The sequence below is a fragment of the Oryzias latipes genome, chromosome 21 (assembly GCF_053564925.1).
Source record: "Oryzias latipes strain Hd-rR chromosome 21, Olatipes_Hd-rR_3.1".
Classification (NCBI taxonomy): Eukaryota; Metazoa; Chordata; class Actinopteri; order Beloniformes; family Adrianichthyidae; genus Oryzias; species Oryzias latipes.
In genome coordinates this window covers 18,810,668-18,837,128 of record NC_136257.1, presented here as the reverse complement: position 1 = coordinate 18,837,128, position 26,461 = coordinate 18,810,668, and the positions used below count along the sequence as shown (strand labels likewise).

Below are 26,461 nucleotides of genomic sequence, written 5' to 3'. Positions count from 1 at the left end.
ATCACTTGTTGTGTTGATCCTTACCCTCACCTGATCTCTTTGGAAGAGTTTGCGTGTGTCTGCACTTTGCTGATTTAGTTTGCTCCCCTATTTAAGTTAACTGCTTTCTGTGTTCAATGTTGGGTCGTTTTGTATTCTAAACTGTGTTTCTCAGCTTGGCTTTGTTCTTTGGTTTTGCATTTTTGCCTGGGTTTCTTTTTTCATTAAATCATTAGACTTTTTGACTCCTATCTGAGCCTTTCCTTGCATCTGGTTCCTCGCCGACCAGCCAACAAGTGATAACTGCATGAGTCACAAATCTGAAGAGTTACTTTGGCTTAAAAAGGAAAAAAAAAACAGCATTTCATTACGTTTTTCAGGTGGAATGTGTGTTGCCAAGCATAGTCAAGGATAAATTTGTCTCCACAGATTACCTAATACAGTGCAGTGAAGTCTATCTGGATATTGTGATTAATCACTTTGAACCAAAGACCAAGAAAGAAACAATTTGACATTTTGACACCAATTTTACATAAAGATGGTTCTCAAACTTTTTTGGTCTCCCCTTAGGTGGAGGAAAAATGTTCACCCCCCCCCCCCCCACACACACACACCGCGAAAAAACTGGGACAAAATAAGCCAAATATGTTAGACTTTAATACCATATCAAAATAAGCATTCCTGCTGCTAGAGACTAGAAAAAAAGGATCATTTGCTTTGTAAGAACATTAACATTGAATCTATGTGCAAAAAGAAACAAAAAGTTGTGTTAATGGCTGCAATGTGCCTGCTTTGTGCTACACATCTTTTCAAAATGAGGTTGTAGGTTTGTTTCTGCAACTCTCAAGTTGTGCTCAATATTGAGCCGAGCTCTGTTCTTTGATTTTAAAGGGGCAACAGCAGAAAAGCAGATCTCACAAAGATAGGACGTAGAATGGAAGGAGAATGCCCACAGCCTTCTATTCCATGAGTGGATGCTCCCTCTCCACACCCAGCCAGAATTCAGGAAGTGTCTGTGCTGTACACCTCTTCCTCAGGGTGGAGTCTGACGTGATTTCAATGAACTGATCCTCCTCAGCAGAGCTCAAATCAGCAGGTGCTGCTGCTTTTAACCCTTGTGCTATCTTAGATGACGCCACCCTTACATTGATGTGTTCTCCCTACCATGGCAAAGGTGGATAAAGGTGGAAAGATTTCATGTAATCCATGGAAACCAGTGAGGTTCACAAATCATTGAAGAAAAAAGGTTCAGTGCACTGTCTAGTGGGTCTAGATGACCCAACTCCCAATGGTAAAGTGCCTAGGATAGCACAAGGGTTATTGGATCTCTGCGTTCTAGGGCCACGGTGAGAAAAACATTCTGGAGCATTATTTTTTTTGTTTGTGCCTCACTTACAGGAAAAAAAGTTGAAATTCATCTTTCAACGTTCAACTTTAAGATGAAAGATGTGGAGCATTTTTAAAGCTTTATTACCGGATTGGTTTCAAAAACAAAAACTTCTGAACCTTTTGGCGACTCAAAATTAAATTATTGTTAGTGTTGCTGGCTTTCTGGGGTTCAGTGTCGGTAAAGCTGAGTTTCATATGTAAAATAAGGAGCTCAGAGACACGTTTGGGTGTAGAGGACTGCTAATTTATTCAGCCCTTTTCATTCACATACCCAGAAGTCCATTTGTCACCTTACGTCAATAGCCTGTCATGTGCAGAACACCAATGCGGAAAGTAAACAGTGTTACATACGCCCCCTCCTCCAGATGAAATGTCCCGTTTCAACATAAAACAACAAAGATGAATGAAAATAGTCTGTTATTTTAGCATTAGAATGTTGAAAATGCCAAAAAGTGCACCTCCTCAGACGGAAGCATCACACGTAGAGATCTTGTCTCTGGTGGAGGAGGCTAGAATTGAAGTGGACAGCTGCATGGATACTGATGTCTTCATCGACGGGCTGCAGAGATCCTGCAAGCAGTGATCCAATCGATAAATAAAACATTAATAACATTTGTAACGTTATCAATAAACATTCAGCTAACCTGTTCAAGTTAGTTTAGTCGGTCTGCTCTGCTGCTGCGTGACGTTCACTTGCTGCTGCTCTGAATGCTTCAACTTTAATCTTGTAAATCTACAATTTTTTTTCTCATAAATTTACCATTTTTTTCTCTCGTAATTTTACTTACTTTTTTTGTGGCCCTAAAACTCTGTCGTACTATTGAGCACTATTGTCTGGGAAATATTTGAGAAAGGGTTCTCGCAGAGAAGACATGTACAAAGTGAATGATCCTATAAACAAAGTATAAATAAATACATGAAATCATTCACTTTGTATGTTCTCAAACTCTGGAGCGCGGAGGCAATACCGTTAATGTCTGGGCGGCATTACCATTCTTTTAAGACGTTAAAACTGCCATTAACAACAATAATTACGCCTTCAAATGTCACGGTTAGGATTAGGTTAATGTAAGTGACGTAAGACCAGTGGATATGCAGTTCAGAAGTGCGGTTTGCTTATGTTCAGCAGCGAAAAAGATTCGTGACATTTGTCCCCACCCCCCTCCCCTCCCAGCCTTGTCACACCAGGTGACTCGCGCCCCCCCAGGGAGCTTGATGAGCTTCATCCAGTGTGGGTCCTTGGCAAGATATTTGGCATGTTGCCTGACTGTGTAGCCACAAAGAAGCCCAAGTCTGGGTCTCCCTGTACCGGTCCCCAGCCTGGATAAAATACAGGGTTTTGTCAGGAAGGGCATCCAGGGTGAAAATCTCTGCTGAACCACCTGTGTGAATCAGTGAAACTTAATTTGCTTTGGCGACCCCTAAAGGGATATGCTGAAAGGTGAAGTAAGTAAGAGGGTTTTTGCAAACATACATAACTGTAGTCTTCTGAAAAAGAAAGGGATTTTATATTATGTAATACATTCATATATTGCACCTTTGCTCTTTTCTTCCCTTGTTTGGTTTTCAAGATTAGTTTCAGTAAACCACATTTTATTGTACCTGAATTCCATATAAAGCTGAATTATAATATGAAGCACAGTGAGCTATGAGTTGCTACTGGGGATATTTGTTTGAGCTAAACGCTGAACTTGATAAAATCTCCATCAACACCATCTGTGTCTGACTTCAGCTAATAAACAGTTACAAAAACTTAGTTTGCATAAACATCTATGGCTAAAAGAGCACACCATAAATTTTAATTCTGCCTTAATGATTCACTGAATTTGGTCATTTTTGCACACAAATTTTGCACGAATGTGTTTCTGCATGGGTGACACACTTTGGCTCTTGCAGAGAGAACAAAGCAGCACATTTAGAGGTTGTTTAGGCAAATTTGACCCCCAAAAAATAAAGGATGTAAAATATTCTGTTTTTAAAAAAAATTTAAGCCAAAACTGCATTTTTTCAAATTGTAAATAATTTATAAATTAAGTGATAGCTGCAGTAATATGCATGATTTATATATAGACTGTACATGCACAATAGAAATGTCACTGCTGCACAACACACTCCTGAAACACTAATAGTGTAAAAATCCTTCTTAAAAATGGTGTTTAATTTTCTACCTAAAGCCATGTTTGCAAATCATAGCAATGGCAATTGGCTTTAACTAATCAAAACAATATATAACTCAGTTTAGTTGTAAAGCTACAAAAACAAGCTTCTTATACAGCATAGTAAATTTGTCTGAAGTATGTCAATTGTGCAAACAGACCTTTGTGTCCATAAAAAATGTGCGCAAGATGGATTTAATTAAGACAACAAAAATTCCAAACAGGACAGACAACAATATCTAACATTGGATATGTTGTTTTGCAAGAAAAAAATAAAAAAAATTCTGCAACTATCCACAAATTTTCTTTTTGTTACAAATGCACTAAAGAATGTATGCCAGTTAGAGATATTTCTCTTTCTGAGGCTTTATAACAGTGGGAAAAAGTTTCAAAGTGGAGTGGCTTGTGGGAGGGATTGTTGGGGATGCAAATGTGTGTTTGTGTGTTAGTCAGTCTGTGTACATGCACAAAATCTAAGAATGAGTTCATCTGTGTGTGTGTGTGTGTGTATGTGTTTGCACAGTACTATGCACAAGAGTGGCTGTTTTGCCCATGTGTGCTAATGAGTACTAGACCGGAGATTATGCGTGCGTCTCTAAGGGAACAGGAATCTTTTCCCAGGAGCTGTAATGCCTGAACTGAGGGGGGTACGTGTATACCCTGACCCCCCAGCTTTCGGGGTCTCTGCTGCCTGTCTGAAACCATTTCCTTTCTTTTGGTGGCCCATTTTGGATTCCGCGGGGTGATGTGAATGTGAAGGATGAGGAACATTTGCGTAAAGCTGTAATGCTCTGAAACAAACAGAAAAAGTTGCAATTCCTGGGAAGGGGTCCCAACCCCCACTGCCCCACTCGTTACCCCTGTCTCCCCAATCGACTTCTCATCCACTCCAGCCACCCACCCAAACAATCAACAGACTATGTGCATTTTTTTTGAGGGGGGGATTTTAATAATCAGAGACAATAGAAGCTCACATAAGGGACTATTCTATTATGTTGCTCAGTATTGACATAGTCTTTTGGAGTTAAATGATTGGAGCACAGATTTCTTGTAAGGTTGCAAAATTAAATAAATGATCAGCTTATGGTGGAAAAAGTTATTTTTTTTCTGTGTTAAGAACAACAGAGCAGTCAGAGCCACTGGGAAAGAAATCTTGAAATTGAAGGAAATTTTACATATTCAAGTTCTGGTTGGCATCATTTCCATCAAACCTTTTATTGATTGTTAAAAAAAAAGAATCTGGGAAAAGGGAGAAGCTAAAAGAATTACCAAGTAGAAGAATGAACTGACTTTTGTTTTACAAAGTTAGTTATACTTAAAATATGTCTATGAAGACTCTGATTCATCCAGGTTGATTCCATCATAGTAGTAGGTTTAGGGGCTGTCATCTGGACTTAGTTTTTAAAGTCAGAAGACGTTTCACCTCTTATCCAAAAGGCTTTGTGTCACAAAGAGGTGAAACGTCTTCTGGCTTTAAAAACTAAGTCCAGATGACAGCCCCTAAACCTACTACTATTAAAGTTAAAATGTATTTATTTATGGCGCCTTAACATAACCAAAGTCAAACAAGGCGTTGTGCAGTAAAATCCTCTAAAACAAAAATTTAAAAGTAAAAACAATTTAAAAGTAAGATAGTCAAAAATAAAATGAATACAATAGTAAAACAAGAACACTAATAAAAGCAAGAGAAATTAAAATAATAAAAAGCTTTAGCAGGGCAGAGTCTCATGCTGTGTCAGAATGTTTTTTAAAATGGACAGTGAGGATGCCTGCCGAATGCGCAGTGGTAACTCATTCCACATTTTCAGTGCACATATTGAAAACGCTCAGACCTCTGAGCTTGGTCTTGGACTGTGTTACCTCCACGAGTAGCTGATCAGCCGACCTGAGGCACTGGGTTGGGGTGTTGGGAGGGGGAAGCTCAGAGAAGCATGGCGGTTTTTGAAGTGAGCGTATTTGTGGTCTTATCTTTAGGAGATTGCGGGGTCCAGAAACCAACATTACACTACCTTACAGGGACCTTCTTGCTAACATGTTACTGTGTTCTCAAACAAATTTTAGGTGGATGTGACTTTTAAGACTTGGTTTAAGGTCAGACTTAGAAGGAAGTTGGAGATAAGATCATGATAAGGGGGAGATTAGGCATGCAACCATTAGGGTCAAGGACAGAGTGAGGAAAAGGTAAATGTGTTGCAAATGTGAAATATCACTTAAATGCCATTAAGATAAGATTGTATTTTGTTTACGTTAAGAGCCATTTTCTTCCATGGGATTACTAGTGATGGGCTCATGATTTTAGAGGCTTCTAAGGTTGTGTTGCTCTTCTTTAAGCGGAGTGATTCGAAGCGGTGTGTCTAACCTTGTATCAAAATGTCAATGATGATCACGCGATCAATGACGTTCCAAGCTTTGATTATATTACTCAGTGACTTAATCAAAGTTTCGAACAAAGCTTTGAAAGTCATCGCTATTTTGCTTCGTGCTTCATTCTAAACAAAGCTGTTGATTGTCTCATAGTCCTTCGGTGTGTCACTGTCTCATGGTATTGCAATGCATTTTTTTAGCCAATAACATCTTAACAGATATGACAGATTTGAGTGGTTTGCCACCATACAAGCTATATAACGTGTATTATTATGCATCATAACAGGGGGACTTTTAGTACAGTATTTAAATAAAGCTCAAATCTTGAAATGAACTCTTAACCAACACTTTAACCCTTGTGCTATCTTAGATGACCCCACCCTAACATTGAAGTGTTCTCCCTACCATGACAAAGGTTGATAAAGGTGGAAGGATTTCATGTAATCCATGGAAACCAGTGAAGATCACAAATCATTGAAGAAAAAAGGTTCAGCGCACTGTCTAGTGGGTCTAGATGACCCAACTCCCAATGTTAAAGTGCCTAGGATACCACAAGGGTTACGGGTGCATTTTTTCTTCTTTTCTTTTTACACAAATGTTTGGAAAGTCTCAGTGCTTTATGAAACTTCACTTGCCCACCACTAGGGATGACATAAAACAAGTTTTAATAAATATGTAAAAGTAAAACAGATTTGAAAAACATACATAGCAGGAATTGTTGGTGGAAGACCCAAAATGCAGACCAGACTTGTGGTGGTGACCTAACCATTTAATAAATACATGTAATCATGATAAAACTACGAACTAATGGAGGAACTAAAGCATGACAAAACAGATGACTTGAGACTTAAGGTGTATTCAGACTATAAAATATCCTTTGTTCTGGATCGAGTACTGATCCTTGCGTTTTGATCTTGACTGGCATCAAGTGGACCGTTCTGTTACGGAGCAAAGCTTGTAAACACGTAACTAAAGATCTCTTCAGTCATTGACCTGGAACTGTGAGGACAGGTCAACAAGAGAAAAGAGAAAGATGGACGTGCTACGCTTTACAATCCTTATCAGGACAGTTAACTTATTAAAACTTTATGTTTAGATTACCAGTTTTTTACTTGTTATTTTGATACGGAGGAGGCATGCTGAACGGTGGTTACTGTCAAGGAGACGTGCTGTGTATGCTTTAACTCAGAGGATGCTAACAACTGCAGTGATGAGGAGAAATCGGGTATGAAGGTATGCTGCTAAGAGTTTATGAGATATAGATTGTCAGGAAACCAGTGAGAAGCAATGTGTATCACGCTAAAAGTTGTTTTGGTGAGCCTGCTTTCATCCGAACACATTCAACAAGTTGTTTTGTCTCAATCGTTGTGGTGTTATGGCATTATTTTTAAGAGAAAGCTTTTAGCTTTTAGGATAACATCACAGCAGCGCCACCCGTGTGCCTTGTATAAAGACACAGAAAAGCATGCAAGATGTGTTTTCCGCAGTGTTAAAATAAACGTTCGAACAAGTAAGCAGTTGGACTCTTTTTTTCTCTTTGATAACACAACAATTGCTGCTTTACATTTGTCTGCGGCTCATCTGTTGCTTTATTTCTACTCTCTTTATGTTGGCTACGGTGGTCGTTTTGGTTCAGTGTTTCCACTCCGAGGACAGTTTGTAATCAATCTCAGGAATCTCAGAGTGAACCGAAGCTGAGTCCGATTGGAAACTAATCGAGACCACCTCCAAAGATGGGTCAAAGAGCGATTCCTGGTCCAGGACCAGGGTCCGCTTGAGTGTATTCAGACTGTAAAAAAAATGTGTTCCGGATTATTGGGGTAAACGAACTCTGGTTCACTTAAAGCAAACCAAATGTGTCCAGTTTTACACCCTTAAAGACACTGAATATAATTAACTGGAATGAAGACAGCTGTTGATAATTATCAAATAAAAACAGTTGAGACTGTGACAGGAGAAAAACAAATACGCCTGAAAACAGAACATAAAGAGACAGAGGCATTTTGAAGATAAAACTTATCATTTCACACTTGACATTGTGTGTTTTAGTATTTTTCATCACTATAATCCTCTTGGGTACCCAGGGATAAGAGTGCTTACTATTCACAGTTAAATATAACTTGTAAATGTTGCATTATTAAACTGATAAAGTCATCATTCCTCTGATTATGGAAAGAATTCAGTTTAGAATTAGGAAAACATCTTTTAACTTTATATATTTTTTTTTTATATAAACACAACTACTCTAGATTTACACTAGTACTTATATTTATTGGTTTTATTGGATTTTAATAAAGAAAAAAAAAAACTTTTGCACCTACTTATGATTTTTTTAAAAAGGTCTGTAAAATAAAACAGACTAAATAACAGGAGCAAACCTCCATTCCCACAAACTTCTTAATACAGCCATTGTTACTGACTTCTTCATGATAACATCTAAGCTGTTTGAGTTAAAAATATCCTTTATGTAAAAGTGTCACTTTTTTTTGAACTGAAAGACACCCACTCTTTCCCCTTTTGCTGTCTCTCAAATATCCATAGTAGAATTCAAACACTGATTGCAAGAACCAGTCAGGGATTTGGCATTGCTGTTTCTTGGATAGCACTACGTGTGCGCGCCAGCCTGGAACCTCGCACCTACGAAGAAAAGCCCTGTTGCCAGTGTAGTGCATCCTGCATAGTCATTATTTCAGCCTAAATAGATTAAGCTAATCCAGTTATGTGGTAGTAAGGCGTATCTTGAAGATGAGCGAAAGGCCTGCTGTCCTGCTGTTGCCATGTGGTTTGAAACAAACATTGAGCTGGATTTTGATAAACAAAAGAAGTTGCACCTGTTGGTTTGAATATTCTTCTATGCAATTAAGTTTTTATATTTGAGAAAATCAGGAGTATAAGACATGTTGAAATTACTTTTCCAACTATTCTAAAACTTCATTTTTTTGACAGATTTATTTGGAAACTTTCCCTTCCCTGTAATCTGTTAGGCTGACAGGATTTTGCTCTTTTATGAGTGTAGATTGGAATAATCTACTAATGCATCAAGCATGGAAAGACCTGATTGGTTTGTTTATTATTGTCTGGAACCAAACACCTTCTAGACTTTGGAGAAAGGGGTGTTGGAATTTGGAACCATGCCCTAGTGGTGATTAACTCAAAACCTTTGCCTTTATGAGAAAACAATTGAAATAAATAACAGTTAAAAAAACAGGACATGTTTGCGGCTTCTACTATTCTATTGTAAAGGAGCATAACAGTACAATAATTTAAAAGAATGTTATGAGTATTTCTACTTATGATTAGTTTAGGAGTTGGGAGATAATAAGTGGTTTTAGTTGTCTTTGTGTGACATTTAAAAGCTTTTACCATAGAACGTATGTATTGTTTTCATATGCTTGAACTCTTTAGTTCCTGTAGTTCTAGAATCTCAGTGCTAAACGTATGTTAGAATTATGTCTAAATAATGCAAAATAAAGATTGGAAATTTAAAAAAAAGGAAAAAAAGTTAAAGATTGACCCAGACAGGAATCACAAAGTTGGGAGTCTCCATGCTGACTCATGTCTGTATAACCTCATGCAGTCTGTGTTTTTGTTTATAGCAAGGACTATACAGAGAGATTTATTTATTTATTTATGCAGTAGCATGTGTATCAGTTACTGCTGCAGATGCATAACAGAAAATATGGAGCCTGCGGGCAAAAAAAGGTAAACTGACTAAACATTTTTTGAACAACATAAGTTTGTGCGTAATAAGTATTTTAAGTCTTTTGTGCAAGCTAAAATATTTAAAAAGATTGTGGCTTCTTTTTTTTTAATGCTTTAATTTTACCTTCTAACCCTCTTTCTGTTTGTATGGTTTAACGTTTCCTCTTATCGAAACAAATAACAGGTAAATATTTTATAAGAATAAACCAATTAATAATTAAATGATTAAATAAAAAAAATTATTTTTCTTTTTGTTTGTAAGAAAATTGGTTACAGTTCTGGACTTTTTTACCTTCTATGTTGGTCTATTTATTATTTCCATCGATCTTCCTGTTTTACTAAATCCTATATCTGTTGCTCGATGAAAATTACTAAGTGAGGTGTTTTCGACTAGTAGACATTTTAACCTTTTTTTGTGTCAATTGTTTGCTCTTTTGGTTATTTATAGGTTATGTTGAACGTTTTGTAAGATTCTTTTGTCGCCTGTGAAGTGTGGAAGTCACCAAAGGCATCACATGACACCCACACTGGGTGAAATAAAAAAAACAAGTAGGCTCCTGGAACTATATATACATTAATTTTTGTCTTTTATTTACCTGAAACAAAAACATTTTTACAGATATGACAAATATTGGATTCTTCCACTCCTTGACAAAACAAAACCCTTTTTTCTTTTGGATTATTTTGTTTATGAAGGACCATGTTTTTTATTTATTGGATTCTGCAGGGTTATGCTAATCATTTCTTAGTGGGTTTCAGTGTAACAGTGATGAAATTTGCTAGCTAACCTGGAGCTGCAGATAAGGATGAAAAGAAAAGTTTTTGGTGTTTAAAGACTCTTGCTCTCTCTTGCTGGGAAAATGAAATGATATGTCTACCTGATAAAGAGGAAACAGTTCTCATTGGGTAGATTGGAAATAGGATTAAAATAGTAAAAAATCAAGATTTTATTCAATTTAAATATTTATTTACAACACGTGATCATGACATCTATTTTTTTTAATTTCAGTTTTTTGTATTTCTGAAGTAAAAAAAAAAGCTTCTCTCTTTGTAAAATTCAAAAAACTATTTTAGTAAAATGTTAAATATAAACAGGCAAAGCTGCTTTTGGAATGGAAATGAACCAATTAAAATTAAGTTTGAAATCAAATTATAAACCTGTGAAATGGAACAAAACTGACAATTGTCAGTGAGATCTGAATCCTGAGAATCCTGAATGGTTGGATGTGTAAAACGTGTTGCGTTTTGTGCAGACATATTTAGCCGTGGATGATTTTTTCCTCATTCGTCTGAACTGATAGCAGCGTCCTAACAAAGCAATGCTTTTGTTTTTGACTTCCCGCCTGCAGCCAGAGGAGTTGGAGGCTCTTCATTCCCACACGTTCCGGCTGAAGACTTTCAAGAAGTCCAAGCAGTGCAGTGTCTGCAAACAAACTATCATCCAGGATGGACTCATCTGCAGAGGTAACTGAGACCGATATTTAGGGTGTAACTTCTTAGCCTAGCTACGTTTTTATATAGACTTGAAGTTGTTTATTGCAAATACCTATTGTCTGAGCATTACTGGATTATCTTACTGTGTTGCATTTGCTCTGATCAAACTAATAAAATGAGTGTTGTTAGTAATCTTATAGCCTGATCATCATTATTTTATAAAGGGATTCTCAGCAGGACCATTTATTTAAATATATAATTTATCCACTGATAGAAACGCTTACATGATGCATTTACTGTCAGAATTTGATCTGTCAAAAGACACTTTGAAACTAGGAAATAGATTCACTCTCCAAACACTGCTCACTTGTATTTCCTCATATAGTTCAAAGCAGCAGAAGGATTCTCAAAATAACCACTAGGGCAATGAAAGCAATATCTGTTACAACATCCATCAGCGTTCTAAATAGGAGGTCATCAAAGTCAGCCTGGTGTCAGCTTAGTGATGGCCTTTATTCATTTAAGTGATAGAGGAGGGCAAAAGATTCTCTAAGAAGGTTAAAGGTTAACAGCTTCTCAATTTCCTTAATGGTGTTTATTGGAAAGGATTTATGGGTAACTCTTGAGGGACATACTGTCATAAATGTTGTTAGGAACCACAGAGAATAAAAGATGAAAATGAGGCCCCTTTTCTGTTTGGTTTCAATAAAATGTTAAATCAGAGGTAAAGTTCTCATGTTTACCAGTACTTTGTACTTGCATTGTTCTTTTGATCCGGTGCAGGTGGAACTTTGGGTCCTTAGGTCCGAGGTCTGATCTAAACCGTTAAACAATCGTAGAAAAGCAACTGAGATTCCAAAATAGATTATAACACTGTTATTTAAAAATAAAAAAGTATTTTAACCTATTTTAAAGGGTTCAACGAAATTTGATCGGATATGATTTCAGTAATCTAGGCTCATCACATTGTTGTGGAAATGTCTGTTTCCAGACAGATAATATCAAAAGAAACCATGCGGAAATGGATGGATGTGTGGTTTTGGTACAACAAAGCGGTGTGTCACTCTTTAAACATGGTACACATGGTACAGGCTGTTTTTCTCTCAGAAAAGAAGAGAATCCCTTTCACATTGTAAATAGGAGAATATTCGTATTTGTGCCATTTTTCGTTGCTTTTTATTCTTGATGATGTGATTTCCATGATAAAGTCCGTAGAAAAAGAACAAAATACAAACACATAACTTAGGTATTGTGGTAGAGTGGTATTAGTTTCTCACAGATGAAGGAATCTGCTCTCTTATGTTCTAATTTAAACCTACTGTTTAGCTTACTGCCTATTCCATAAAGCACGATTTGTTTTAGCTAATGCTGTAAAAACACATAAAAATTGCACTACCTCATCCTTGATATATTCAAATCTTTAAATGTTGTTTGTGTGGCTGCTGCTGTCAGTGATGGTCTTCCTAAATGATCTGCAGCAGTGAAACCACACAGTCTCTTAGGTAGTGTCATAAACTGCTCGGCTCAGCAAGTGGAACCGTCTTTTGGAAGTGATTTGTAGAAAAAGTAAGCTGTCATGACAAGACTGCACTGCACTATATGCTGATTTAATTTACTTCAGTGTAATTTTCCCTCCCCAGATGTATCATGGTTCTCTCACACAAGATTTACGATGAAAATGCTCTGCAAAGAGAGCAACTTTGTTCTAAATGATTAATAAAGCAAACCTTACTAACCATTTAGGAATAACAATAGGAATGAATAAAAAGTAATAATACTTTAGTAATAGAACAATATTTTAAAAGCCATACATCTGCATAAAAATGCAAACCTACAAAAGTAACTAAAAATATGAATGCAGTGTGTTTCAGTTTATTCTAGTGTTAACATTTATTTAACAGATAGGCTATGTTTTAAAAAATGTATGAACACCATTGTTAGTCTAAGGATCTTTTCAACTGCATGCATTTATTTAAGACACTCAGAAATGTGATTTTCTTCTTCCACTTCTTTGTCTGTCCTGCTTGATGCAGGGAGCCCTTTGTTACAGTCTCTAGACTTAAGCCACCTGAAGGACAAACAGCTGATTAATGCCATTAACTCCAGCTCTGCTCTCTGCTCTTCCTCATTCTAATCCATTCTGCTCCACTGTTGGCTGCACTGTCGGCTCATATCTGTTAGCCCTGCCAATCCCATTCACTGACCTTAAATTGATCTAGGACAGGGGTACCCACACTTTTTTGGCGTGCAAAAGCTACTTTTGAGGAGACGTGCTCCAAAGGATCTACCTATAGATCTATCAATACTTAGACAATATTTTTTGAGTAAAATGCTAAATTAATCATGGCCTGGAATTATGCACCAAAGTCACTTAATTCAAGTTCAAAGCTGACAACTTCTACTAAATAGATTAAGCCTAAAAGGTGTGTGTGTGTGTGTGGGGATGTCTACCGTCACATTGTTCGACGTAAGGAGCACCCCTGATCTCAGACATCTTTTGCCAAAAATGTAACCAGTGTGACTCAGTAATACATACCTGTACTGAACAGCGCAGGTGAAGTTTTCCAGATTTCTTGTTTTTCTTGCAAGATAATCAAGTATAAATTACATATGTGTACAAATAAACAAGAATTAATGGCAAATCCATTCACATTTTAGTTTCATAAAGTTCAGCCCACTGTTGTTTTTCCACATCAAAATAATCCAAATGGAACATTATAACAACATTCAACCTCAATACAGGGTCACGTCTTTGAGGAACCCAAAGTGTTTACACACATTAAACTGTAATGGCTTGTCACAACTTTTTGTTGCCATCACAAGTGTTACCCGCTGTGTTCATTTTGTTGTTTTTACATTATTTTGAAATAAATATACCAATATGAATAAAATTAATTGATTTTATTTTGAAGCGATTTTATAAAGCATAGTTTAATTCGATTATCCACTTGATTCAGACAGATCGATCTGATTGGATCGCAATTCCTCTATTAAGTTAATAAACTGTTACACCGCTAAAACTAAGGTTAGGAACCACTATTGGTAGAATACAGACATTGTCCAAACTTCATCACAGAGATGTTTCCTTTCACACCTGATGTTATCATTGCATTAGCAGGGCATGACCGATATTTAGTTTCGGTAAGTTTATTTGTAAGTGGTAGGTTTGCCTAGGCCTTCATAGAAAAACACATTTTTTTACATTTAGTTCATTTTATGACACCTACTGAAAAGAATAGTGATATTTCATCTGCTTGTAATAATTTAATCTTCATGAGTATAAACTCTATTATCACTGAGGGGATTGGGAAACAGGCTGAAGGTGGGCTAACAAGAAAAATTGTCTATTTTTTTTAAACCAAAAAGTAAAAAATACAACAAAAAAAAAAGAAGGAATTTGTTAAGATTTGTGATAACTGTAAGAAATCCTTTTGATAAAACTCAAAAGTAGTAAAAAGTAGTAAAACAAAAGAAGTAAAAACAAAAGTTTTTGGTTACATCTTTAACTTAGATTTTGCACTTTACTTACATATTCTTTCACTCCCTGATGCACTACTTCTTTTTGTGCAAAAAAAAACCAAACAAATTTTTTGATCAAGTAATTTCATTTTTAATGAATAAACCCTTACATCATGAATGAGACAGGATCCTAGTACGATTCCCTCCTGTAACCTCTCCCTTCCCTCGCTCTTGTTTACTAACATTCTCTGGTCACATGCTCCTATAATGACAGGAGCCCTTGAACTTCCTCTCTCTTTAACAGTTGCCAGGATACAAGGTGTTTCTTTGACAAAAGCCTGTTGACGCAGGTCGGGACTGCAGTTTTCCACAAAAAAAACAGTCCTCCCTGTGGTTGTGTATTTTTGGAGAACGGGCCCTCAGGGTAGGGGCTGGCTTTCATTTCTATGTAGGACAGTTTGCAGACAAGGCCAGAACAATGGAGCACACAGAGCACTGATGTGCCCTTAAAGAGAAAAGTAAAAAAAAGGTCAATATAGTAGAAAAAAACATGAGCACATGTTTTTGGTTTAGTAAAAATTGGCTCTGAGGTGAAGGTAAAAATCCTTCTGCTTTTCCTCTTATTTAGTACTCAACAGTAAAGACCCCCTTCACCTAAAAATTATAATAATAAGGCTATAAAAATAACAGAGAGCCATGTTTTAAGTCAAACTACAAAGGTTTAGAGATTCTTTCATTACATGAGGGTTGGAGTTCTTTGTCCTGTGATCTTCAAAGTCTGCCAGAGACACTCCACAATAGCAGGTGTGTGACTTACAGAGAGAGAGTGAAGATTATCACGGCTCTGTTCTGGACCGCTTAGCTCAGGCTGGTGGTATGCAGCAAATCTCAAAAAGGGGAAAACATACAGAAGAAAGAAAGAGTTGACAATAATTGACATGAAGGTTTAAACATTCTTACAGCATGAAAACGTGTTCTGGCAGTAACGTCTTTGTCCAGAATTAAACTAAATAAGGAGACGTTTTATTTTCTAATAAAAAATAGCCACAATTCTTTGTGGATGCTTGCTTAAAATTCAATTTGGTGAGTAGATAAAAGACCATTGGATTGCTGTGGATGATGTTTTGGAGACATACAATTTTTACTTATCAGAAAACTTTGAAAAAGCAACTAATATAAGTAGAAGTTTCAAACTATAAAGAAGTTTATGTGCCTAATTCAACAAGTGCTTTAAGGCTTTTTTTCTTTTAAATTTACTTAAATGGGAAGCATGTTAGTCTAAAGAGGAAACATTTCTGGTAAGGAATCACCTGAACAGTTCTTGCAGCAAGACTGCCACCTGCTGGTAGGATTTTAAAACAGCAACACGTAAAGTTGGACCAACTTTTTCAAAAGTTGTACAGACTGTTTTAGAACTACTTATTTGTTTTTCAAAATTAATTTGCATTTATTTATTTTTACATTTAATGCAAATGTGATTTATAAACAAGTAAAAGCAGTTTGCAAAATACATATATTCTTCTTTTAGTCATTAGTTTACCTTTTTTTCAACCTTTTTTGAAAAATGTTGATCCTGGAGGTGGTTTTGCTGTATTTCCTTTTTTAAATCTTTGCTTTAGTAAATTTGTGTTGTAGAAATATTAGTCTTACATACCAATAGTAAGCAACAATTTTTCCTATTTAAATTACATTTTAGAAATAACACTTTTGTTGTCAGAAAGTCTACGGTATTTAAAAAGTTAGTTTAAATATGGATAAAAAAAATAGTCAAAAATGGTATTTTAATTTGAGAAACACATGTAATTTGTCTTATTTAATTGTCTTATTTAATAGGTTTTATATGAATATTGGAGTCTACCCTTAAACGGTTAGTCTGTACATAAACTGTTTTTCTTACCAATTACTTTTTTCTACTTTAGCAACTTTTAAAATGAATATTTCTACTTTATTATTTTTCAGTAAACATATTTACAACCTCTAGCTACCAACATCTGGTTTCTACCTCTCTTTTCCTTTTCTTTTCTGATACATTTAGAAATGTTGACATTTTTCTATGCAAAGATGTTTTGCACATTTTTACACACATTTCTTTTTAAATGTAAAAAACAAAACAAAAAGTCTAGTACATTCTAGGAAGAAGACATAAAAATATTGCCTAGCACAGCAAAACGTAACTGCATACATTATGACAGAAATATTAAGTAATTTATTTTAATTTTTACATTTTATTTTTCATGGCAAACCCGCAAGAATCTAAAAGTACATCCTTGCATGACAAAAATGTGAACCTTTGCAACCACCAGGTGTCAGTAGAGCTGCTTGTTTTCCATGCTTGACCTCAGTCCACGTGCAAAACATCTGATGCAGTATTTCTGGGCAACTCCACGCAAACCCAAACCTGAACTTGGGCAGATTCGAATTCTACTGTCAGAGGGGTTTGTTGTATTCTAATGTATGTGCAAATGCGCATGTTTGTAGCTACCCCCTTTGTGTCACAGGAAACACCTGTTTCAACAAGCTGGCTCCACAGCTACAGACACACACACACAATCAGACTGAACAATAAACAGAAGCGAACAGAAGTGATGTTTTTCCAGGCAGATGCAAACAGATGACACAGGTCTGAGTGTGCAAACAGTTCCATGAGAGTTTTCATCTGGAATCTCCTCAAACCCATGCGGCTCTTGTGGAGGATTTGCCATGTTAGGAAAAGCTGAATGAAGGTGGGGCTTTACCCACAGAAACCCAGCCCTGGTTGGGATTTGTGTTGAAGGGCGAAAAACGCGTGGGCTGAACGATGACATCCCTGCATGACTCAAATGATGGAGAAGAAAGCCTTGTGTGCTGAACCCTATAAGCGTTAATGCTGCTGTACAAAGAGATGGAAAAAAACAGAAGTGTGGGAAAAATTACAGACACCTGTGAATATGTTTTATCATCTTTTTCCCTGATTGTCATTGGTTACCCCAAGACAGTGTTGTCAGATTGGGCAGTTCCCCACCCCATTGAACGATTTTGATCCAGAATTTGCTGACAAAAAGTGCTTTGTGCAGGTGGAGATCATTTGTGCAGGTTTAGGGGCAATTTCATTAGAGTAACTCTTTGAGTGTTTTGTTTTTTTTTCTTTGTGGGGTTTGGCAGGTTTTAGATTACTTATAGCCTGGAAAACCATGACTGTCAAACAACATTGTCCACAGAGGATGTGTCAGGGGAGAAACGATGAAATGGACCACATCATTTCAAGCGTTTAAAACAACAAAACAATGTTTCCTTGCTCCTCTTCAGTGGATGAAATCTATGTGAAAGACGGGCGTGTGTTTGTTCACTGGATGGCACATGTTTTTGCTCACGTGTTCGGGCCCGTGCGTGAACCGAGCGAACAAGGATGGAGAGAGTGTGGCGGACGGAGGAAGAGGAAATTGCCCAGGCCCTGCCCTCTGATTGTATTCGACTTTCTAAAGGGGTCCAGCCCAGCCCGGTGGGAGCTTAAGCTCATTCCAAGGGACCAGAGGAAGGAAGTCACCCAGCCTCAGTCACACAGCCCCCACCTCTGCACGGTATATCAAAGGTGGAATCAGATGCCCCCTACTTCCATTCCTGCTGTGCTTGCAATAAGTGGTCTTTACCCCCATTTTCATATTTATTCCACCTATATAAATGGGCTTTTATTTCCAATCTCTTCCCAGCTCACATCTTCCTCGTCTTCTATTCCTCTTCATCACTCCACAACTCTTTGCCCCCTCCTCCTCCTCCTCCCTTTCCCTCCACCGTTCTGTTTATTCCCTGAAGCTTGGCCTTCCTAAAAAAGGTAAAGCCTAACCCGAGGTGGAGGCGCTACTCTTTCACACCCAATATGGAAGTCCAGCTTCTCTCACTGTAATGTTTTTATCCCAGGTCTCAGACTGGGGGAGGATGTGATGCTGATGACTTCGCCACCTATCACTTGTATTCCAGACACACACAAAAGCAATCCGAGTGACTTACGTCTCTCATTACGTCTGTCTTGTTTATTCTTCTTTATAAGTTATTTGATGCAAAGCTTTTAATACATTTCAGTTGAAGTCTTTAATTTATCTTTTTGTGTGTGTGGTTTTGGTGTCAATAACACATTTTTGAGAAAAAAAACTTTATTTTACAGATTTTAAAAGTTTGTAAATTAATGGTTGGTTTACAGTTGCAGACTTCCTCCATATTTTAGTTGGACATCGTTTAGTTTAACATCTTTATCTTTATTACTCTAATATATTAAAATTAGGTTTTTTAAAGTTATTATTGTTGTTATTGTTGTTTTATAGACAAATTAGCAGTTCAGTTGTCTTCTTTTACCCTTCTTTGGAGCTGATCTTCCTCCTGTCTCCATCTGTGCTTATTTTATAATCAATCTGACATTAGGGATATACTCAGTCTGTGTAGTTTGGTTGTATTTGTTTTTCACTCATAACTTGGTCACTCATTTAACTCAGTTTATATGGGTTCTGATAAGACCCCATAGGGTTTAATCACCTGAATATGATATTTTGCACTGTAATTATGTATTCAAGAAATGTTTGCAAACATTGACCCCTCTTTATAGGTTAAAGTTAAAGAATAAAAGGTTAGAAATAGTTAACAGAAAGAACTTTGGATTGCAGAAAAAAAATAATCTTTTGTTTCCTGTAGTGTCCAGACTGTTCCGTGTCCACATTTTTATCAATTCTTATCAAGTTTTTTTAAGTAGACAATACAAGTGCTTTGAAAAGTCTGATTCAAGACAGGAAGAATAATACATTACATAAGGTTTAAAGCCTTCCAGGAAAAGCAAACAGTCATCTCCTTTATTTGGAAAGCCTATACCTCTCAGCTCACCGAGCTGTGTTTTTATTCTCAGTCCTCTGAGAGGATTTAACAATTTATGAATTGCTGGTCCAGGTGCTCTCTCCTCTTTTGACCCGTATTTGTGGACGCGCTGGGAGTCCACATAGAGGACTTGACCAAAGAAAAGAAACTACAAAAAAGTTAAGTTAAAGTTCCTTGATAAATAAATTCCTTAATCACATTTAATTTCCTTTGTTCTTTGAAGTATTAAATCACTTTCCAGGTAAAATAGCTTTAACTCTAATGAAAACAGACATGGTGAAAGTTTTATTTTTAACTTAGTTATTTACATTACTCTTCAAATAAATAATGGCATTTTTTTTTTTGGATAAGACACAAAAATAATCCAAAGAATAAAGGCCAGCTAAAAACATTTTTCAAAATGAGTAAAAATGTTATTTCTTTAGGTTATTATTATTACATTATTATATTATATTATTATGTTATATTAGGTTATTTGTTTTTCACCAAAAAGCAGGTATTCATGCCGGAGTTTGCCGTAAATCTGCAAACTCCTTTATTATGTAGCTGTATTATATAAAAATTAAAAGTGTCATTTTATACATAAAAATTTGAAGACCTGACCACTGTTATATTAATGCCATATTTACCTGATTTTAAGTCATTTTTTTTCTTTCATGCTTAGATTTTACAGTTGGGATTAAAAAACTAACAAACAAAAATAATAAGTGCTTTCAGCCTTATAGACGCACTCTGATCATCTTTTGATCTATTGTAAACTCCTTCCCAGTGGTCTTTTAAATGTAATTGTGCTCTGTTCGGCCTAAATAAAAAAACAGGGTCATTTTCCAGGACATAGTTTCTGCAGAGGGGCAGAAGTTCTTAAAAAACTGAGTTGTCGGCGGGCCTTTTGACAACCCCATCCCCCCTTCCCCTCCTCATTGCTGAGAGCTCTCTGTTTACGTGCTCTCCCGCTAGCTCACAGCCCCCCAAAATCCCAGCCTAACATTAAAAAAATGTCTAGAAATATTGGAGCTATCCAGCTGTACCGTTTTGATCCAAAAGTTGAACATGGATCTAATCATCTACAATTGAATGCACCAGAATGGAGCGGAGAAGAGAGCTTGTGGTCTGCTGATTGTAGTTTGTTCTGTAGTAACAAAACAATCTTTTTCAAATTGCATTTTTTTGTCTGCTTCTGATTCACGATTTAAATAAAGAAATATTCAGAAATACAATTTTAAGCTTATTTCATTTTATACAAGTATTCCATCAACAGAAAATTGCCACAAGAAAGTGTTAATAACAACTTTCATTTGAGTGGGTCTTTTACAGCTTCTCACTTCTAAAGACTAAAGACAGGATGTTGAATTATTTGCACAGGATGACTGTCAGGAAGAGCAGAAAAATAGTTAAGTGAGCCAAATACAAATGGAAAGAAGAAAAGATAAGAATGAAAATGAAAGTTTTGTTTAAAGTTTTGTTGAAATTTGATGCAAAGAGACACTTGGGCAGTCCAAGTCTAGAGTTTTTACTGGAAAACCAGATCAGTTTAAATTCGAACAATGCTAAAAATATGACATCAGTTATATATCAGTTTTCAGATTAACACACACAAACAGGTAAAGCGGCAGAAAATAATAACTGTTTTTAAACAAGTGCACAGAAGGAAAAAGGACAGGATTGACCTTATCTGATGAGAAGCTAACAGGGTATACTGGAACATTCAATCTACAGGTTTACATTCATAGCACTAACAGGGCTTTTAGCTTTAGTTGAGGCAGCAGCTGTTGTGCAAATGTTCCTATGCATTATTTGGATTTTTTTAATGTACAGTATTGTGCTTCTCAGATGTTTTGGATAAAAGAAAAAAAACCTTCATGTGGGAATTAGTTGGACTCTATTATGTTGTCTGGACTTTTATTAGAATCTAAGTTTAACTGTATTTCCTCTGTTTCTCTTGTTTTTCTCTAGTGTGCCGAATAGTTTGCCACAAGAAATGCGAAGTCAAGGTAAGATATGAAAAATACTCGTAGGATCACATTAAATTACTATTGTGATAAGAGAAGTACATAGACATGATACTTTGAAGTTTGTTGTACTTTTTATTTACAGATCTTTCTAAAATGAGAGAATGTGTGTTAAAAGATGGAACACATAAATAGAATTTGACGATTTTTGCCGAACTCCCCCTTTAGGCTTTGCTTGTGAGTATACATGCACCGTAGATGAGGAGATAGATGGAGTTCAGGGAATTTATGTTGTCAAAAAATGTTAAGAATGTCCAAACAAGTGCTCAGTGTACCAGAATATGTTTACATTGGAAGAACTTGTGTGTCTTGGACATTGCTCCATGTCTAAAAATAACAGGTTTGAGCCTGATTCTTCCACTGATTTATATTATCATGGAACAGCAAAAGCACTTAGAAGAAAGTGGGAAGAAAAACAGAGGCATGCTGACGTTTGTGCTCAGTTATTGGGTAGAGAAAGGTGCATGCGTGTGTGTATCATGATCACATTTTCAGTTTTCCAAACGATTTACAGCTGGAATCTTGGATATGAATGCACCTATACACACACCCTTCATCTGGTTGTGATTATTGAAATGAATATTAGTTGCCAGCGTTGCCCGCTTTCTTTTTTACTGTCAGGAAATACCACGGGTGGAGAGCAGGCCAATGCTAAAAACCAGGCTGATGAGCGTTCATGTATGTTGTACCCCTCAAAAAAAGATTACCATCACAACGTTGAAAATGATAAACTCAACCCTTAAATACTTGATTATTGTCCATCGTTTAAAATTATACAGTTTTTACCAATCATGTATGGTATGATACATAATTGTTGTTTAGGTGCAAAGACTTTGTCTTGTTTCCATCTTTATTGAAAACAAGATATCTCACAAATGAAAAAAAATACACATTTTTTTTTTAGACTATAGCAAATGTAATGTTCATTAAACAATCAAAACAGTTATATACTGTGGTATCACTACACCACCCAGAATGCCTGGAGTGGCCAAGAGGCAAGCGATTGGTCAGACACGTTGAGTTTTTCAAGTGAAGTGTGTTTTAATTGTCATTAGCAGCCTTTGCAGAGATAGGTCAAACTTTAGTCACAATACCTTTCAACATTGTTCAGTTGGAACACATAAAATACAAAACAATACACTCACTTTTTCCATTCATGATGTTGAAAAACAGTGATGGAACAAGAATAAGAGTGATGGAACTAGCATTTCTGAGTATTTCTTCATTCAAATTGTTGTAAATCAGGAACAGAAAAAAATGACTGTTTGAAAAAGATTTTTAATGTATAAAATACAAGCGGCAGCCCACAAAGTCCCAAATGCACTTCATCCTGATGCATCCAGTTGTAGACAAATAGATGTACATCTTTGTTTTCCCCTTCTGAGCTTGTATCTGGATCAAAACTATACGGCTGGATAGCTCCAATAATGCTCGTCATCTTTGTTGCACTGGTAATGTTAGGTAGGGGGTGTGAGGGGCTGTAAGCTAGCAGGAGAGCATTTAAAAACAGAGTTATGGGTGATGATAGGAGGGCTGGGGGGTTGCTCTAATGGCTTCACCCACACCTTGGCTAAAATTGGCTTAATCATAGTTGAAATACCACTGGGAACGCTTTGAAAATACATCAGGAGATGATCGGAGTGGGCCTTTAGGGAGCAGCAACAAAATTCGAAGCATTGTTTCACTAATGCTGCCATTTGAAAATAAATCTAAATTGGATATCTCCAACCACCAACCCTAAAGATTACCTTTACTGCCTAACAGGTTAAAGATAAAGGGTGGAATGGAAGTATTTGAGTTTGTTTGTCTCTTTTCCAGCAGCGACTAGCAATAAATCTTGAGAACAGTGAATGCAGACAAAGGAAAAATGCACGAAGCTGCATTTCTCCTCATTCATATGGTGCATAGCTGCACTGAAGATCAACGTATAATGATTTGCAACGCTCAAAGCATTTGTATCATTTGAATTTCAGGAAGCTTGAGGTCAGAACTTGTGGGAGGAGCGGTTGAAGGAATCTAGTCGGTTGCTGCACACACGGTTGCAACTTTCTGTCAAAATCACAGCAGCATTTCCTTTTCTAAACAATTCAGCAGGAATTTGTCTTCGATTTGCCAGGAAGCAATTTGCTAACAAGCCTGAGATGAAAAATAAGGGAGTGTCTGTTGCAGGGTCAAGAATGATTGCTATCAGCTCCCTAAAAGAAGCAGGATACCTTTTTTAAGTATTTTTCTCATTAAAAAGAAAAAAAAGAAAAACGTATTTTCCTTTTTTTTCCATTTATTTTTTGTCAGCTCCTCATAACTAATCCTAAAGACAAAGCTAGAACAGGTTTCTCAAGTAAACAGTTTCAAATCTGGAAACATGATTAATGTGCCCTAAATTTAACCTGTAACTGCAAATAAATTGTGTCCCCACCTTCATGCCTGCTTACTCGTAGATGGATGTGAAAAATGTGTTCGATCTTGTTGGTGAAATTTGTCATGTGGGTGAAGACAGGAAGGATCCAATAACAGTAGATTAGATCATCAAAATAAAGGGAAGAATGACTTTATCTGTGTTTATCCTTTCAACTGTTTACACCTTTTTTGCTCGAATGTGCTCAAACTCATTGGGAAACATTCTTTGGATTTTAGAGCTTTTCACAATTGATTTAGCATAAATTATTTGTTAAATAGTTCCAAGTCCCAAGGAAATTGAGAGTTTTGTGAGATTTTATGCATTCTCAGCTATATATTGTGTTGAAATTATATTTTATTTGCAATAGGCATTCTCTCAAAGTCAAGCATTAATTCTCTTTTTTTTCAGTATAAATTTGAAGCAGTTTCTTCTGGTTTAACAACTACCTCTCTTAATTTGCCACATTTATCTAAAATAAAATCTAGCAATGCATAAAATATAATTTTTTTTGCCAATTTTTGAAATAGCAACATTTCACTCCCTTTTTAATTGCGGGAGTTATGTTCAAAAAATAACCTTCAAAAGACAAAATCTCCACATGCAGAAACCTTTACAAATATTATAGATGTGTTGAAGATCCCCTAAGATGAAATGTTTTTGTAGTATTTTTCTGATGATGAAGGACATATTCAAAGAAAATTAAGATTAAAATGGCATTTCTGAGTTTTTCTTATTAGAGTTGTTGTGAATCAGAAGCAGATGAATTAATTCAATTTGAAAAAAGAGCTTATTGTTACGTAGAAATTTCACTGGGTGGGCCACAAGCTCACTTCTCTGAGATCTCAGTGTTACAACTGGCTCTGGATTGTAACAGCACTCAATGTACTTTTAATAGATATATAAAGAGTAAGAAACAACCAAAATAACAGAAAACCTGACAATGTGCTGTTGCATGAGTACAAGTGTTTGTTTGAAAAATGAAGCCAAACCAACAGATACCAAACAGATGAGTGCCTGCAGGGGAGCAGAGGATAGGCAGAGCTGCAGCGCCAGGCCTGGACATGGCATGCAGACCAGCACAAGAGTCTCTTTATGGTGGATCTTTATATCTGAGTCTTCCGATTATGAAACACCTGCACCTGTGCAGTAGGAGGAAAAAGGAGGCAGGCAGCAGGGACAGACTCAAACAGCCTGGGGCTGTAACGCAACGGGGAGGGGAAGGGGGTGGTGGCGTTGCTCCACGCCAACAGTCCCATCCACAACTTAGAGGCAAAACTCTAGTCCACAAAACTTTTTTTAATAGATTCAAACCTATTCAGAAGGGGCTTCTTGTATTGATCTAGCCCTGCAAAGTTTCTTTGCAAGAAAATGGCAGAGGTCAAGCCTCAAAAACCTTAAGCCAGTTAAAAGACATCACCACAGGATAGCCTGGGAAGTTAACCAATCAAATGAAACCTGTGTGGGTGAGGCAACTTGTAGCAGACAAGGACAAGAAGTGATAAAGGGAAGGGGTCTTATCCAAAGAACTGTTTGAATTGGCACAAAAATGATTGCAAGCGCATTTTTAGATTAGATTGGATTAAAGGAGCATGCCAAAGTGTTTTTTGGCAGCATGCGGTTTTAGTTATAAGCTTCACACTTTGCATTTTTGCAAGCTAGCTATATTATTTTGTAAAAAAAAAAAAATTCCAGTGACACAGGTAAAGGTAGAAAAGTTTGTTATGTTTAACATGAATGAAATAAGGTAAGTAAATAAGTGATTGCTGGTCTTTTCTAAAGTTTTATGAGGTAGAGGCACTGAAATTCAGAAATCCACTTAAACATGTTCTGTATAGTATTACACTGACTCGTCATATCTTTTCAAAAGTGTTTTTAGAGGGAAACTACTACGTCCCACCCTTAATGAGGAACGAGGTCTGAGAAAGCGGGCAGCACACCCAGGCTTCTCACCAGTTTCCTTCTCTGAAATGACAAAGCACTTGTTTTCACTTGAAGCAGCTCTTGCAATTCTCAGACTCCATGTTTTGAAAGCGTAGAGAAATCGCTGGCGTGTTTGTTTGTTTTGGCTCCTCTCCATGTCCTAGTCTGTTATTTCACATTTGCTGTTTGTGACCCCTTCAGTTCCTTTCTCTGAACACACCATGTTTGACTTACAGCAGGCTGTTTCACTGATGGATATGGTTCGGCTTAGGCCATCATGTTTGTTCATCTAAAAATGTTTCTCTCTTTTTGGCCTTTCCATCTGCTGAGTAGGAAAATATTTCTCAAATTTGATGTTTTGCTAACAAAAACATAAAGCTACTGGAAACTGTTAAATGAACATAAAAACAAGATAAAACTGCGACTTTACGGATTAACTCAAAAAAGAAACTCTAAAATAAATTAAAAAAGTTATTCTGGCTTGTACGCATAGGTGCAGCTTTTCCAACATTTTCAACATGTCTGAGCGATCACCCAAAGATATAAATTATTTGATGTGGCAAAGAATAAGACGCTACGCCCTTCTTGGGTTATTTATTGCTCTCAAAGCTTTGGCACATTCAAACACCTGTATGCACAGATGCGAGGCGCATTTTTTCAGTAGTTCGTCAGGTTTGCAGCAGGCCTGCCCCTTGTCAGCATAACAATATTTAGATCTGTAACTGGGGAGGACTTCAGCAGCTGCCAGCCTCTGTGCTGTTTTATGCAAACAACATATACAGATTTCATAGGGCACGCAAGTTTTGGTTTTACAG

At 36.7% G+C, this 26,461-nt stretch overlaps 1 protein-coding gene across 40 annotated transcripts in view; it reads left to right on the top strand.

The window, feature by feature from the left end:
* Positions 1 to 26,461, top strand: part of tns1b (tensin 1b) — a 172,524-nt gene that overhangs the window by 53,802 nt on the left and 92,261 nt on the right. For 37 of the 40 annotated variants that reach the window (XM_078939393.1, XM_078939388.1, XM_078939394.1 and 34 more), the window contains exons 2-3: positions 10,940 to 11,054; positions 21,273 to 21,310. In XM_078939393.1, the coding sequence (XP_078795519.1) occupies positions 10,940 to 11,054; positions 21,273 to 21,310 (153 nt within the window). Of the gene's footprint in view, positions 1 to 10,939; positions 11,055 to 20,990; positions 21,011 to 21,272; positions 21,311 to 26,461 lie in introns of those variants that run through there. The other 3 variants (XM_078939419.1, XM_078939414.1, XM_078939413.1) reach the window with 2 other exon arrangements.